The following is a 13735-nucleotide window of genomic DNA, read 5'->3' on the forward strand; positions in this document are numbered from 1 at the left end:
CATAAAGAATCATGTACTGCTTTAGGCTATATAGAACATTCATGCTAGACAGATGTCTATGCCTAGATTATAGCCATCAGATAAGTCTAGATTGTCATGCTGATCAGGTGTTTTATGGAACAACCATAATGGAATTTTCCCATGCATCATAAGTTTCCATGGATTGTGAAAAGAAAATGTTTTACCCCCTTTTCAGATTATAGCCATCAGATAAGTCTAGGTTGTCATGCTTTGATTGGGGTTTTATGGAACAAGCATAATGGAGTTTTTTTAATGCATCGAAAGTTTCCATGGATTGGGAAAAGAAAACGTTGTACCCCCTTTTCAAGTCTTCCACTATTATTTTAGGATTTAAAAAATTTTGGTGGAAAAGGATTTGATTTAGCATGTTTCCGATTTAATATGTGCATGATATTCCAACTAGTCTTAACCTTCAATTACTAATAATTCTCATATCCTGTCTGTGATGATAAGATACATCCTGGCATCCTCTTCTGGCCAAGTTGCCCTGCATAGAAGAGCTAAGTGAAGAAACATAATTTTAGTCTAAACCAACTAGGATTCTTCAATGTGTAAGTCAGATCTCCTGCAATTGCAACAATGCGAAGGTAAACCTTGTCTTTGGATCCTAAAGGCTGTCCTTCCTTCCAAATTTCAGCCAGCTGTAAATACCAGATCTCTTCCTCTTTATGGTCATCTATCCTGTGCTTCTTTTGGACCAGGTAAGAGCTGATTATCCTGTAGTTGCTCAGCTTGTACTATGTCTATTGATGCTTATTCCTTAATTAGGAGAGTTTGAGTAGCAACAACCCCATCCTCTTCATCTTTATTTTCTTCGCATGATAGTAGGTTGATTCCATCAAAGTCATAATTGCTCAGTGGTGAACCTGCCATCCAATCAATTTTGTCTTTGTTGGACATTTCACCTTCTTCAAACATTAGGCATTGCATTTCATTATGTCTGAAACCGTATTTAATCCAATCATCGAATTATGGCAAGATTTCTAAAACCTTTTCTATATAGTCCTACTTATCCTAATGGGAGTTTTTAGTTACTTTACCTTGGTTACATTTCTGTCCTCCTTCATGGAACATATCTTCATAATTGGTTATTGCACAACTTGCATATAGTCCTCCTTTGGCTCTTCTTTTACCAGCATATTTGCTAGTTCCCTGAATGGTCTGGCAAATTCTCCTTGATACACTTGGAAGGATTCTCTAAGAAAAAATCATTGTAGTTTGCATTTGTGGGTACGTTCAATTGCCTGAATGTATGGCTTATTCTGCCATGTATTTTTTCTAATGGGAAAATTGCAAGCTTGATCAGAGATGGGTCAAAAATAGGCTTTTCATTATATAGCATGTTCATTGGTTCCCTAGATGATACTGGTTGAGGTTCTTCAGCACTTTTCTTTACCAGTGACTTTCTCTCACATATTATCTTGGCATTTCTTGGTCCTTGGATGGTAAAGTGGTGAATAGGAACTGCCCATCTCTCGAGACAACATATCTGATTTCATATTGTTGTAATGTGAATAATTGCTCATCAAAGTATGTTATTCACAAGACCCCAATAGGGTATTTATAGTTACAACCTAATTAAGCCCTATACTAAGTAGGAAAAAGAAATATAAAAAACAAATAGAAATAAAACTCTAGACTTATTAAGAAACATAATCCTATTCTAATTAGAAAACCTTAGTCCATGTTTTCAACACTCCTCCTCAAGTTTGAGCATAGATATTTATCATGCCTAACTTGCTCACAATGTAATTGAATACCTTCGTGCTCAAGCTCTTTGTGAACACATCAGCCCGTTGTTCGTTTGAAGTAACAAAGGTGATATGGATCAACCCAGCCTCAACCTTCTCTTTGATGAAATGTTTGTCAATCTCCATATGCTTAGTCCTATCATGCTGTATTGGGTTATGAGCTATACTGATTGCTGACTTACTATCTGAGTATAACTGTATAGGAACCTCCAAATTTGTCCCAACCTCTTGAAGCAGCCCTTTAAGCCATAGTACCTCACAAATGCGTTGAACAATTGCCCTAAACTCGGCCTTGGCATTGAACCACACAACCACAACATATTTCTTGCTTCTCCAAGTCACAAGGTTACCTCCTACATACACACAATACCCAGAGGTAGACTTCCTATCATCTGGACATCCTGCCCAGTCTGCATCTGTATATGCCTTAATCTTCAAATGTCCATGAGCTGAAATTAAAATTCCTTTTCCTGGAGTAGTTTTCAAGTATCTCAAGATCCGATATACTGCATCCAAGTGTGAGGAGTAGGGATAATGCATATACTGGCTAACAAGACTTACTGCAAATGTGATGTCAAGTCTAGTGTGAGATAGATCAATTTTCCCACTAATTTTTGATACCTTATCTTGTCAACTGGTTCTACTTCCTTTGCCTTCAAGTGTAGGTTAGGCTCAATAGGAGTCTCAGCAGGTTTACATCCTAGCATCCCAGTTTCCTCAAGAACATCCAATGTATATTTCCTTTGGGATAGAGATACACTGCTAGTAAATATGCCAACTCTAAAATATCTGAGTTTTCCCATGTCTTTGATCTCAAATTCAGTTCCTAAAAATGTTTTTAATGCTGAAATCTCATCCTCACTACTGCCTGTGATCACAATATCATCTTCATATACTAAAAGTATAGTAGTTTGGGAACCATCTCTTTTAATAAACGAAGTGTGGTTTGCATTGCTCTACTTATAGCCATTAGATATCATTGCCTATGGAACCTTCCAAACCACGCTCTTAGAGATTGCTTCAATCCATATAAAGCCCTCTTTAACTTGCACTCTTTCCTATAAGTCTCTGTAGTAGAATACCCAGGTGGTGTATCCATGTATACCTCTTCTTGGAGTTCTCCGTGCAAAAAAGCATTCTTCACATCTAATTGTTGTAAACTCCACCCTTTATTAATTGCACATAAAATAATAGTACGAACTGTGTTCATTTTGGCAATAGGGGCAAATGTCTCCTGGTAGTCAACGCCATAAGTCTGAGTGAAGTGTTTGGCCACCAATCTTGCCTTGTACCTTTCAACGGTCCCATCTACCTTGTGCTTGATCACAAACACCCATTTGCACCCAACAGTCTGTTTTCCTATGGGCAAAGTCACCAAGTCCCACGTTTTGTTTTTTTCCAAAGCTTGCATTTCCTCATCCATAGCTTTTTTCCAGTTTGAGTGAGATAATGCCTCCTGCCAAGTGTTAGGAATAGAAGTAAAGGACAAAGAGGAAATAAAACTTTAAAATTCTGGATATAATGATTGGTATGAAATATAATTGGAAATAGGATGTTTGGTGCAAGTTCGAGGCTGCTTTCTTAATGCAATTGGTAAGTCCAAAGTAGGATTAGAAGACGGGTCAAAGACAGACTCACCTGGAGGAACAGATTGTTCAGGGCCAAGAACCAAAGCTTTTAATTGGCTTGGTTCAGAAGGGGTTACTCGTTGCTTTCTTTGATAAGTCTTTAGAGGTATTGTCTCCCCCTGTATATCATCCACTAGCTATTCCTGTTCGGTCATTCTATCTTCCAAAGGAGGATCATCTGCAGGATTCTCAGAAGAAATATCGAAAGGAGGAATCAACACTAGAACCTCTTCACTAAAACTCTCCCCCTAAAGAGGTGTAGGGGAAAAAATGAATTTGTTCCTGGAACACAACATCCATAGAGATGAAAAAACGATGAGAACTAGGATGATAACACTTATACCCCTTCTGTGAGGAGGATAACCCAAGAAAATGCACTTTAACCCATGAGGATCTAACTTTCCATGAATATGGTAATTCTGGACAAAGGCAACACATCCAAAAACCTTAGGTGACACTGTAAAGGCTGCTGTCCCTAAAAGAACATCAAGGGGAGAGTGTTGGTTTAAGACTCGGGAAGGCATTCGGGTAATTAGATATGCCGCAATAAGAACGGCGTCACCCCAAAAACAAAGAGGCACATGCATAGTAAACATAAGGGAACGTGCTACCTCAAGTAGATGTCTATTCTTGCGTTCGGCAACCCCATTTTGAGGTGGAGTGTCGACGCAACTAGTTTGGTGTATGATGCCATGGTTCGCTAAGTAGGAAGGGAATGCGCCACCTAAGTACTCAGTTCCTTTATCCGAAGGATTTTGACTGTCGCCCCAAAGTGAGTCCTAATCATATTATGAAAATTTTGAAAGCGCGAGTAAATGTCACTTTTTTGGTGAAGTAAGTAAACCCATGTGGTCCTAGTACAACAGTTAATAAAGGTAACAAACTATCTATGATCAGATACAAACACGGTCCGAGAAGGACCACACACATCAGAGTGAATGACTAAAAAAGGGATTTTACTAAGATTTTCTAAAATAGAATAAATATGTCTGGTCTGTTTGGCCAAAATACATGCCTCACAATAAAAATCATTCAAATTACACCTTTTAATCAGATCAAGAAAAAACTTCAATAAAATAGGTAAAGGAACATGGCTAAGACGACTATGCCATTGTAATAAAGTAAAAAGTGCAGGAGAGGTGGAACTAGAGACCGTAAAAAGAGCTAGTGGGGACCCATCCATTAAGTAGAGCCCCCCTTTTTGTCTACCACTGCCAATCTTAAGCCCCGTTTCTAGGTCCTGAAACACAATGAGAAGGAAAGAAAGTTATTTTGCAGTTCATATCACGAGTAAGGCTACTAATAGATAAAAGATTAACTGAAAATTTAGGAACATGCATGACATTAGATAAGGTAAGAGAAGGCGAATAAATAATAGATCATTTCCCAAAGATAGGGGAGAAAGACCCATCAGCCGTTCGAACATCCTAAGCAAAAGGGACAGATGAATAAGTATGAAACAAAGTAGATGAGCCTGTCATATGGTCGGTGGCCCCAGAGTTGATTACCCAGAAGGGATAAGTCGAATTGATATTTTGACAACCAAAAATACCTGTGGAGAATTGTGGATCAACAGAGGGAACAATGACAAAGGCTATACTCGCACTGGAAGTCGGTATTGGAGAAGATGAGTCAAGTCTGAACATCAACTGGCGAAGGTGTTGGAGCTCATCTGAGGAAAGAGGTGTTGGAGTACTCAAGGTGTCAGAACTGGTTTGATTTGCAGATACTTGATTGTTGCCCTTGATTCCATTCCTACCTCCTCCACGGGAATTTGTTGGACGTCCATGCAACTTCCAACACTTGTCCTTTGTATGACGTTCTTTTCCACAATACTCACACTTTACTGGAGGGCAAAAATCACCAGAACTAGATTTATTATTGTCATAACCAGCCACCAATGCAGATCTGGCAGATCTATCAGATGTCTGAGTGGGTACCATAGTTGTCCTTCGACTGTCCTCTGTATCTATACCATGGCATAGGTTTGAGCCAGAGAAGGGAAAGGCTCTCTAGAGAGGATCTGTGCGCGAATTTGATCAAATTCTATATTCAATCTTGCCAAAAAATCATAAACTCTTTGTTTATCTTCCCATTATTGATATGCAATAGCATCTTCAACATTCTTCGGTGTAAACTTCCCATAGAAATCTAAAGCCTGGTAATATCCCCGAAAAGTGTTATAGTACTGAGAAAGAGTAAGGTCCTTCTGTTGTAACTGATTGATTTTCCGTTTAATTTCAAAGCACTGTGCATCATTGCCAACTCTGGAGTATGTATCTTTAGCAACTTTCCAAATAGTTGCCGCATTAAGAAGGAGGAGATAACTCTCTGCTATGTTAGATTCAATGGAGTTGATTAGAAAACTCATGACCAAGCATTCATCTGTATACCAATTAGAAAGTTGCAGACCAGGTGTGGAAGGTTTTGTAGAAGTCCCAAAGTCCCATCAAGATGGCTAGTAAGACCACGAGCACCAACAGCGAGGGAAACCGAATGAGACCATCTAAGATAATTTGTCCCATTAAGTTTTATAGTGGTCATCTGAAGCGGAGAAAACTCACAATCCCTATGAATGGAAGACATGGGAGACTTTTCAGATGTACCAGATAAGGGAGATATAGGATTAGCCATCATTGCAAGGAGAAATCTTTCAAATTTACAAATAGCTCCCCTAAACTTTTTCAAAACTATGATAAAAAGTCCCTGAAATTGTTTGAAATTGCAGGGAAGTCCCTGGATTTTTTTGAAATTACGAAAAAGTCCCTGAAATTGTTCAAAATTGTTGAAAAGTCCCTGGACTTTTTCGAAATTACAAAAGAATCCATGAAATTGTTCGAAATTGCAGAAAGGCCCAGGAACTATTCAAAATTGCGAAACAGCCCTAGTACTATTCGAATTTGCAAAACGCTGCTCCTGTGAATCGAAGGAAGCATGCGGTCTATGATGGAGTTGGGAGCTGGTTTGAAGGAATTAACAACAGGGTTTTCTGCTAGTTCTGCGTAGGAAGGGAGGAGAAGGAAACCATGGATGAAGAAGCAGGTTCACAAAACAGCAGCATCATTAAACCACTTTAAACAATCAGCCAAGGAAGTCGCTATATTCAGCCAAAGATACCAAATGATATCTCATAATTGTAATATTCACGAAATCTCAGCTGTTGCCCTCCACCTGGTGGGTAGTTAATGGGATCAGGATTTCTGGTCAATGCATACTGTTGATCGGGATCTGGATCTGAGATTGAGGTGGTCGACTACTCAACAAAATGATCGTGATTCCAGATTGAATTTGACGTCAAACACAAACCCTCAAAGGGAAAGGGGTCGCAATCACCGCAGCCTTGGCCCGATTCCTCTCAGCCAACGAAAGAAAAAAAAGGAGCAGCGATGGAGGAGAACAACAGCAGCGGTAGCCGACACAGCAGCAGCGGCAGCGACAACAGAAAAAAAAGCAGTGACAGCGGCAGTTAGCTGCAGCGATAACCGCAGAGGTAGCGGGAAAGTTTCTCTAGTTCTCTCTTTCTTCCCTAATCGAAATTAGGCTCTTGATACCATGTTGTAATGTGAAGAATTGTTCATCAAAGTATGTTATTCATAAGACCCCATTCATAAGACCCCAATAAGGAATTTATAGTTACAACCTTGTTAAGCCCTATACTAAGTAGGAAAAGGTAATATAAAAAACAGATAGAAATAAAACTCTAGACTTCTTAGGAAACATAATATTATTCTAATTAGAAAACCTCAGTCCATGTTTTCAACACATATAAACTATTCCTTCTCTTTCATACCCTTCCTCCATTCAGGCTTTGAGAGTTCTGTACACTTGAGCATTTATTTGTTTCTTTTTCTATCCAACTGTTTGATCAAGTAGGTAATTTCAGACTTTAGTCAACTTCCTTACAACATCTTTTACTCCATGTATACATTGGGAGGCTGTCTCAAGTTCAGTTCAATCTTTGTATCTTTCTAGTCATAGTTGGTAAGCTTGAGATGGATGAATCTATTTGTATAATGATGATGGTGACAGCATGGCCTAGGCTTGTAACGTGATGGAGGTTGGGCTAAATTGACATACTTGGATGCCATGTCTTCAGATGCCTTCTTTGCATAACTTTGTGAAGGGGAGAAAAGGAGTCACTCCCTCAGAATAATAATTCCTTTTGGAAAACCCAGATTGCTGTGGGGGGGGGGGGGACTCTGAATAATTAATGGTGGAGAACATGTAGACTATTTGTTAGGTGATGGCATTAACTTCTGCACCTTTCCCTGTTACAGTCTTTTGGTTATATGTGATTTGTTTGTTTCATATGCAACACTTTGAACTTGTTTCCCTTTAAACTTCTGATTTTCTACACATCTCCCAGCAGTCATTAAGGCTTCACATGTTTTAATAGGCAGATGGTCGAGCTTCTCATGTTATCTCCATACATGCTTCCCAATACTATCTCTATTTTCTCAACTTCAAGAGGACCGTACCATATCTTGGCAGCGTTGTTTCTAAACCTTGTGAAGAACTTAGAGAATTCTTCCCTGTCTTAGGGTTTCTTATTCTTGACATGTGATGTCTACCGTTGTGTTGTAGGTTTACTAGTAAGTGAATGCCTTTTCCACATTTGCCCAGCTATGAGTTTTGAGTCGACTCAAGTTGTGTTAACCAATGCAAATGCAGATGCTCCTAGGAAATACAAGAAGGCTTGCCTCATTAAATTTCCCTTATGTTGATTCTAAACTTGGTAAAAAATGAGTTAGTTTCTAGTTTAGTTTCTAGTTGGAATTTAACTGTTTCTTCTTGAAAAATTAGGTTTTTAATTGTAATTGTTGGATAATTATGGAGGATGACATTTATACTCTTTTATCTTTACAAATTATTCGGGGGTGCCAAATAAGATATTTTGCATGTGAAAAGAGAAAAAATAGGAGAAAATAAAGGAAGTAAATACATTTTAAAAAACGGGGGGCCATGGTCCCCTCCAGCCCCTAAGTAGATCCGCCCCTGATTCTCAATACCATACCCTATACCCAAAGAATATTTGTCCCAACATTTCTTTGATGGTGTCTTATTTCATCACCTGATTACACTATTTTGCTGCCGCTTGTTGCAGAGATGCTGGGCTTAATTGGTATCAATGAAATGATAGCAGATGGTTGACGGTGTTCTTGATGGGTAGTGATATGGATTGAACGATCTCTGGTCAATTGATTTCGTCAATGAACCCATACATGTGGTTGTAAATTTGTTATAGATAGATGGAGTTGTGCCAATATGTGTAAAATATCCTATTGCAGGACATTTCGTCATTTCGACACTAATACAAACGGGTATGCATGTATATCTATACATCACAGTGTTGATCATGACCAGTTAATCATGACATGACTCTCGTATTGATGATGACTCGTCAGAAGATCTATCGTGGTTTTAGCGATGTATCCCACTCCAGCAACGGTGCCTCCTTTTCAGGAGTACAAAAGTCTGAAGGCAATGGTACAGCAAGTTACTGTTCACAATACACACATTAACGGTAGACAGTACTTGGGCTAATTGTAACGAAAGTGGAGTCAAATAGAGAGGTCATGGCCTGTTTGTTTGGTAGGGAAGTATGGTAGGCAAATCTGAGCAATTGGATTGAACTTCCTCCAACTTGACTCCGTGCTTTGTAGCTTGCAAAACACCCTGCAACAGCCTATCTGTAACAGCTTCAACCTTGGATTCCAAACTTGCCCACCTGCATGTATATACAACGGGTCAAGGGAAAAAACCCCAAGTCCACTCCTTTTTCCCTTGGGTGCGGATACCTGCAACCATCATGGTAGCGACAATTGATTTCCAGTCAAATAAATTGGAGTGAGATTTACAACAATGCCTAACAAAAGGTGAAATGTCTCTCTTTCGTCTGGTGTTTTGAAGGGGTGAGACATGAAGCTGGTAGAGAATGGTCTCAAGTATGCATTATCTATGCTAGAAGCACTTGTTTTTTGCGAACAACTTTTTGGGTGTTTCTGTGTTTAAAAGATGTTTTTTGAAGAATGTGGATCATATCAAATTATAACACCATTCGCCAAATACCAGAAATATAATCAGTGAATTCCAATTGCGTTGTTAATTGTATCGATTACCCATTATTTTCTTGGGCTTTTGGATCTGATTTTGCCTCTTACAATGAATTCATAGATGTTACCATTTGTTTCAAATCAAACTACAACCAGGGTTCTTCTCAACCCCTCTCCCTCGTTATCAATTTTCTTTTCCCAGCTTCCTCAAAACATGTTCGCATCAAGATTGATATTTGCGCATGCATAACCAGAAATCATGGAATCATCGCATTCCAAGGCACAACGTCTTTCTCTGGCATTTCATCAAAAAGCTTCCGAGTTCAGACAACCATTAGTCGTTGTAGATCATTGTAGATCGTGCTTCCATTTCACGGTAAAGGTTGAGAGCTTCATTGTGACGCCCACTTCAGACAACCATTAGTCATTGAATTCCAATGAAACCAAATCTCTCATAGAATTTTCATCAAAACAACAGGCGTGCCGCTTCTAGTTACAGCTGTCATCTGTGATCCTCTAGAGACCGTTGGAATTTGATACCGGCTACCACCATAGGAGTGTTGAAAGTATTGGAGTAAGTCCTGACTTATGCTAGTGTGACATAGCAGGCCTTATTTTTAATAATAGAATGTAAGATGTGTTAAATGTCATGAATAACAAGATGCAGCAGCAACAAACACAGATCAATACACTCCTGTAGGGGATGCTAGCCATAAACCAAGGGAATTAGAATGCACCTCATGTTAATGAAGCCATGACCTCTACTCAAGGAGGGAATGATGGGAACTATGGTTTGGGACCCCACACAAAACTAATGGAGCATTTCCTCAAGCTCCAAGTTCCCGCATTTACTAGAATCACGAAAGATCCCTTGCTTCCAAGTAAATGGCTAAGGGAAATGGGTAAGGCCTTCCGTCACTTAGGGTGCAATGAAGAATAGGAGATTTTGTGTGCCGAACAAAAATTGCAACATAAAGCGGATGCATGGTGGAATGCGCCACAACACCAGGTAGTAACATGGGAGGTGTTCAAGGAAGCCTTTTGTCAGAATTACTTCTTGGCATCAGTTAAGGATACTAAGGAGACAAAGTTCATGGCACTCCAACAAGGATCACTATCAGTTTTAGAGTACCAACAGAAGTTTGGAAAGCTCTTCTTCTTTACCCCAGTTGTGACTGGGGAATGGGGAATGCCCTTTTGGCGTTTCTATCTTTGGACACTAGTGGAGGTGGTATGGGACACCTTCTTATGGTGCCCCTTGGTGCTTTCCCTGATTACTAGTTGGCATACTTAAGGCATGTCTAGCAGTGTTTGGCAAAGAAAACCCTGTTATATCAAACCCTATCAGAGGGGAATTGAGATCAAGTGACCCGTGGCAGCAATGGGGATTTGTGGGCGTTCAAGATCAATAACCAACCCATGAGAAGACATGAATCACATTGTGAGAGGCCAGTGCACGGAAGGGAAGTATCCGACCCTAAGTTGATATTACTAGGTAGATGATTTGCATTGGGCTAAGATTAACCCTGACATGCGTCAATACTCATACCAATGGTGGTGAGCAATAGTGTTGACCTAAACCCTAGCCATGGAATGTCCGAGAGGGATGTAAGACCCAATTACCACCGGAGAACCAAAGATACCAAAATGGTTGAGGGAGAGTGATTTGAGATCTACCCAGAGGACTATTGTCACATCCACCCAGCCGGTAGCCTACCTGGCATACCCGGGTATGTGATCCACAGCCCCAAGGATCAAGTATCGAGCAACCATGCCTCCCACATACACGATAACATAATCATGAACAGAAATATAATCAAGGTCATAGCATATAAGCAACGAAATCATGATAAGGATAAGAAACAATATAATCAGAGTGTGGAAATAAACGATACCAATGTATATAATCAAAAAGGGAAGAGAGTGAGCGGAAATCACTCCCTCAGTAGCAGCGGAAAGTAGATCAAATCAAAGTTAAGGTTACAAATCCAAGTCTTAAAAGGAGAAATAAAGTGATGAATATCTAAACAATCGTTTCCTCGGTCTTATACAAAATGTCTTCATAAATATAAACATAAGAGACCAAGCACGGCTGCTCCCACACCAATGTTGAACTAATCCTGGTACGGAGCGTAATCACCCTTGGTATCTTCACTGTAATCTTCATGGTAGCCAGTACCCTGAGGGAAGTATGCCTCATCTGGGTTCGTCTCGGTGTAGGTGCCATCAAATCCTTCTTGAACTGTAGAATAATCTAAGAAAACAATTGCACAGAAAGCAATGAGTTCAAAAGAACTCAGCAAGACAGTTATTCCATAATACATAAGTTACATGATACAAAACATAACATGATGTAAGATGATATGAAATAGATGATGCAAATATGATTCTAATTCTATATATGCTAGTCTCTATGGTAGACATGCTTTAAGTCATCGCACCATACTTCTTTGGGTAGGTCTCAAATCACTCTTCCCTCAACCATTCCGGTATCTTGGGTTCTCCGATGGTAATTGGGTCCTGCATCCCTCGTGACAATCCATGGCTGGGGTTTAAGTCACCGCTCTCTCACATTACCATTGGTATAAGTATTGGCGCATGTCACGGTAAAGCCTAGCCCAATGCAAGTCATCTACTCAGTCATATCATGTCAGATCCGAATACTTCCCCTATGGCTACAACCAACTTGGACTACAGACTCATCAACCCTATTGGTCATCCACAAATAGTTAACGGGAAGCTCTCACGTCCTCTCACAGGTTGGTTACCGGTCTTGAGCGCCCACAAATCCACATTACTACCACGGGTCATTCGATCTCAATACCCTTCCAATTCGGGTCTGATACAACAAGGATGTCCTAGCCAACACTTCTAGACAAGTCCTATAAATGACATCCAATAATCCGAAAAAGTGTCAATGGGCATCTTCGGAGAACATCCCATACTATTCCCTCCGATGTCCAAGGACAGAAATGTCGAAAGGACATTCCCCAATCCCAAATCATACTTATCCAATCACATTCTCAATTTTATCATATCATACATAAGTGATACTTCATCATATTGAAAGGTAAATCATAACATCACATGATCAATCATATATGTAATTGACAAGAAAGAAAAGTCATGATAGCCAAAGAGTATATAAACATAGTACTACTGTCTTAAAGTACGTTCAACAGTCATATGATGTCCAAATACAACCAAGAAGATGAATATACTAAGTTGCCAACATCAACATAAGATTCACATAGTCTATGTAATATGGTGATAACTGTCCTTACCTTGAGTCGAGGTGAAGATGATCCGATGATCCAATGATCACAAGAGAATGATCCAAGATAGTATTCAGACCCTATACAAACATAGATGAAAGATTAGAGAAGAAATTGAGAAAATCGGAGGTCGAACGGATCAAATCGGGAAATTACACAATTCAAGAATCAATTGGTTGACTGACTTGTGAACAGTGCGGGGCTGAATAGTGAATTTTGATCCGAAACCTATCTTCCGGAGCTCGGATCACTCCGAGATTTGGAGGGATTGTTAGTAACAGTATAAAAACACTATCTAGCAAGTAATTATCATAATCCAACGGTCTAATTAGGAATCCCCAAATTGAAACCCTAGGTTCTATATGCCAGAATCATAGTTTTCAAATCAAATCAAATGCAATTGCAAGGGGAACTAGGGAATCAACTAAGGAAAGTGATATGCAATAGATTACAATCAAATGCTAGCATAGAATTAGACTTAGCATACTTTACCTAATCAATTTAGACAAGAAAACAAGTTGCTAAGAAGAAAATCATGGAAATGCATATACAAGAATCAAAATGAGTATAACATAGGTAAAAATGGAAAGGCTTAAGCATTTAGCAAGGAATGAACACATGAAGTGGTGGTTGCAAGGTTGCAGCACCAACTTCATGGTTACAACAGCAAGTAAGAGAAGGGATTAGAGTAGAATAGAGAGTGAAATCATACCTTAGAGATGAATTTGGGGATGAGAGGCAATGATTGGCAATGATTGATGCAATATTCCTTCACCACTACCAAGAGAATGTCTTGGGAAGCTCTCTCCACATTCTCAGGAGTGTAAATGAGTAGAATAGGTGTGACATGCAGCCCAAACCTAACCAGGACATCCTATTTGTTTTGAGATAAAGAAAGACTTGTTTGATATTATACCTTAAAGTTGGACATTGATTTCAGTGTTATTATCTTTGAAAGCCTTAAGAAGTCATGCCAGACCTTTCCTTTAGGGTAGACCTGTAATATC

General features: G+C 39.4%; 1 protein-coding gene across 2 annotated transcripts in view; it reads left to right on the plus strand.

The window, feature by feature from the left end:
- SAC3C (SAC3/GANP/Nin1/mts3/eIF-3 p25 family) overlaps positions 1-9585 on the plus strand; it is a gene marked incomplete at its 5' end in the record, with an annotated part of 58753 nt that extends 49168 nt beyond the window's left edge. Inside the window, 1 exon segment of one of the 2 annotated variants that reach the window (XM_089138087.1) lies at positions 8505-9585. In XM_089138087.1, coding sequence (XP_088994213.1) covers positions 8505-8532 — 28 coding nt within the window. 2 annotated transcript variants of the gene reach the window in all.
- Between the last annotated feature and the right edge of the window lie 4150 nt (positions 9586-13735).

The sequence above is a fragment of the Hakea prostrata genome, chromosome 10 (genome assembly GCF_041222555.1).
Source record: "Hakea prostrata isolate BN-2017 chromosome 10, UWA_Hpros_2, whole genome shotgun sequence".
In the NCBI taxonomy this organism is placed as follows: Eukaryota; Viridiplantae; Streptophyta; class Magnoliopsida; order Proteales; family Proteaceae; genus Hakea; species Hakea prostrata.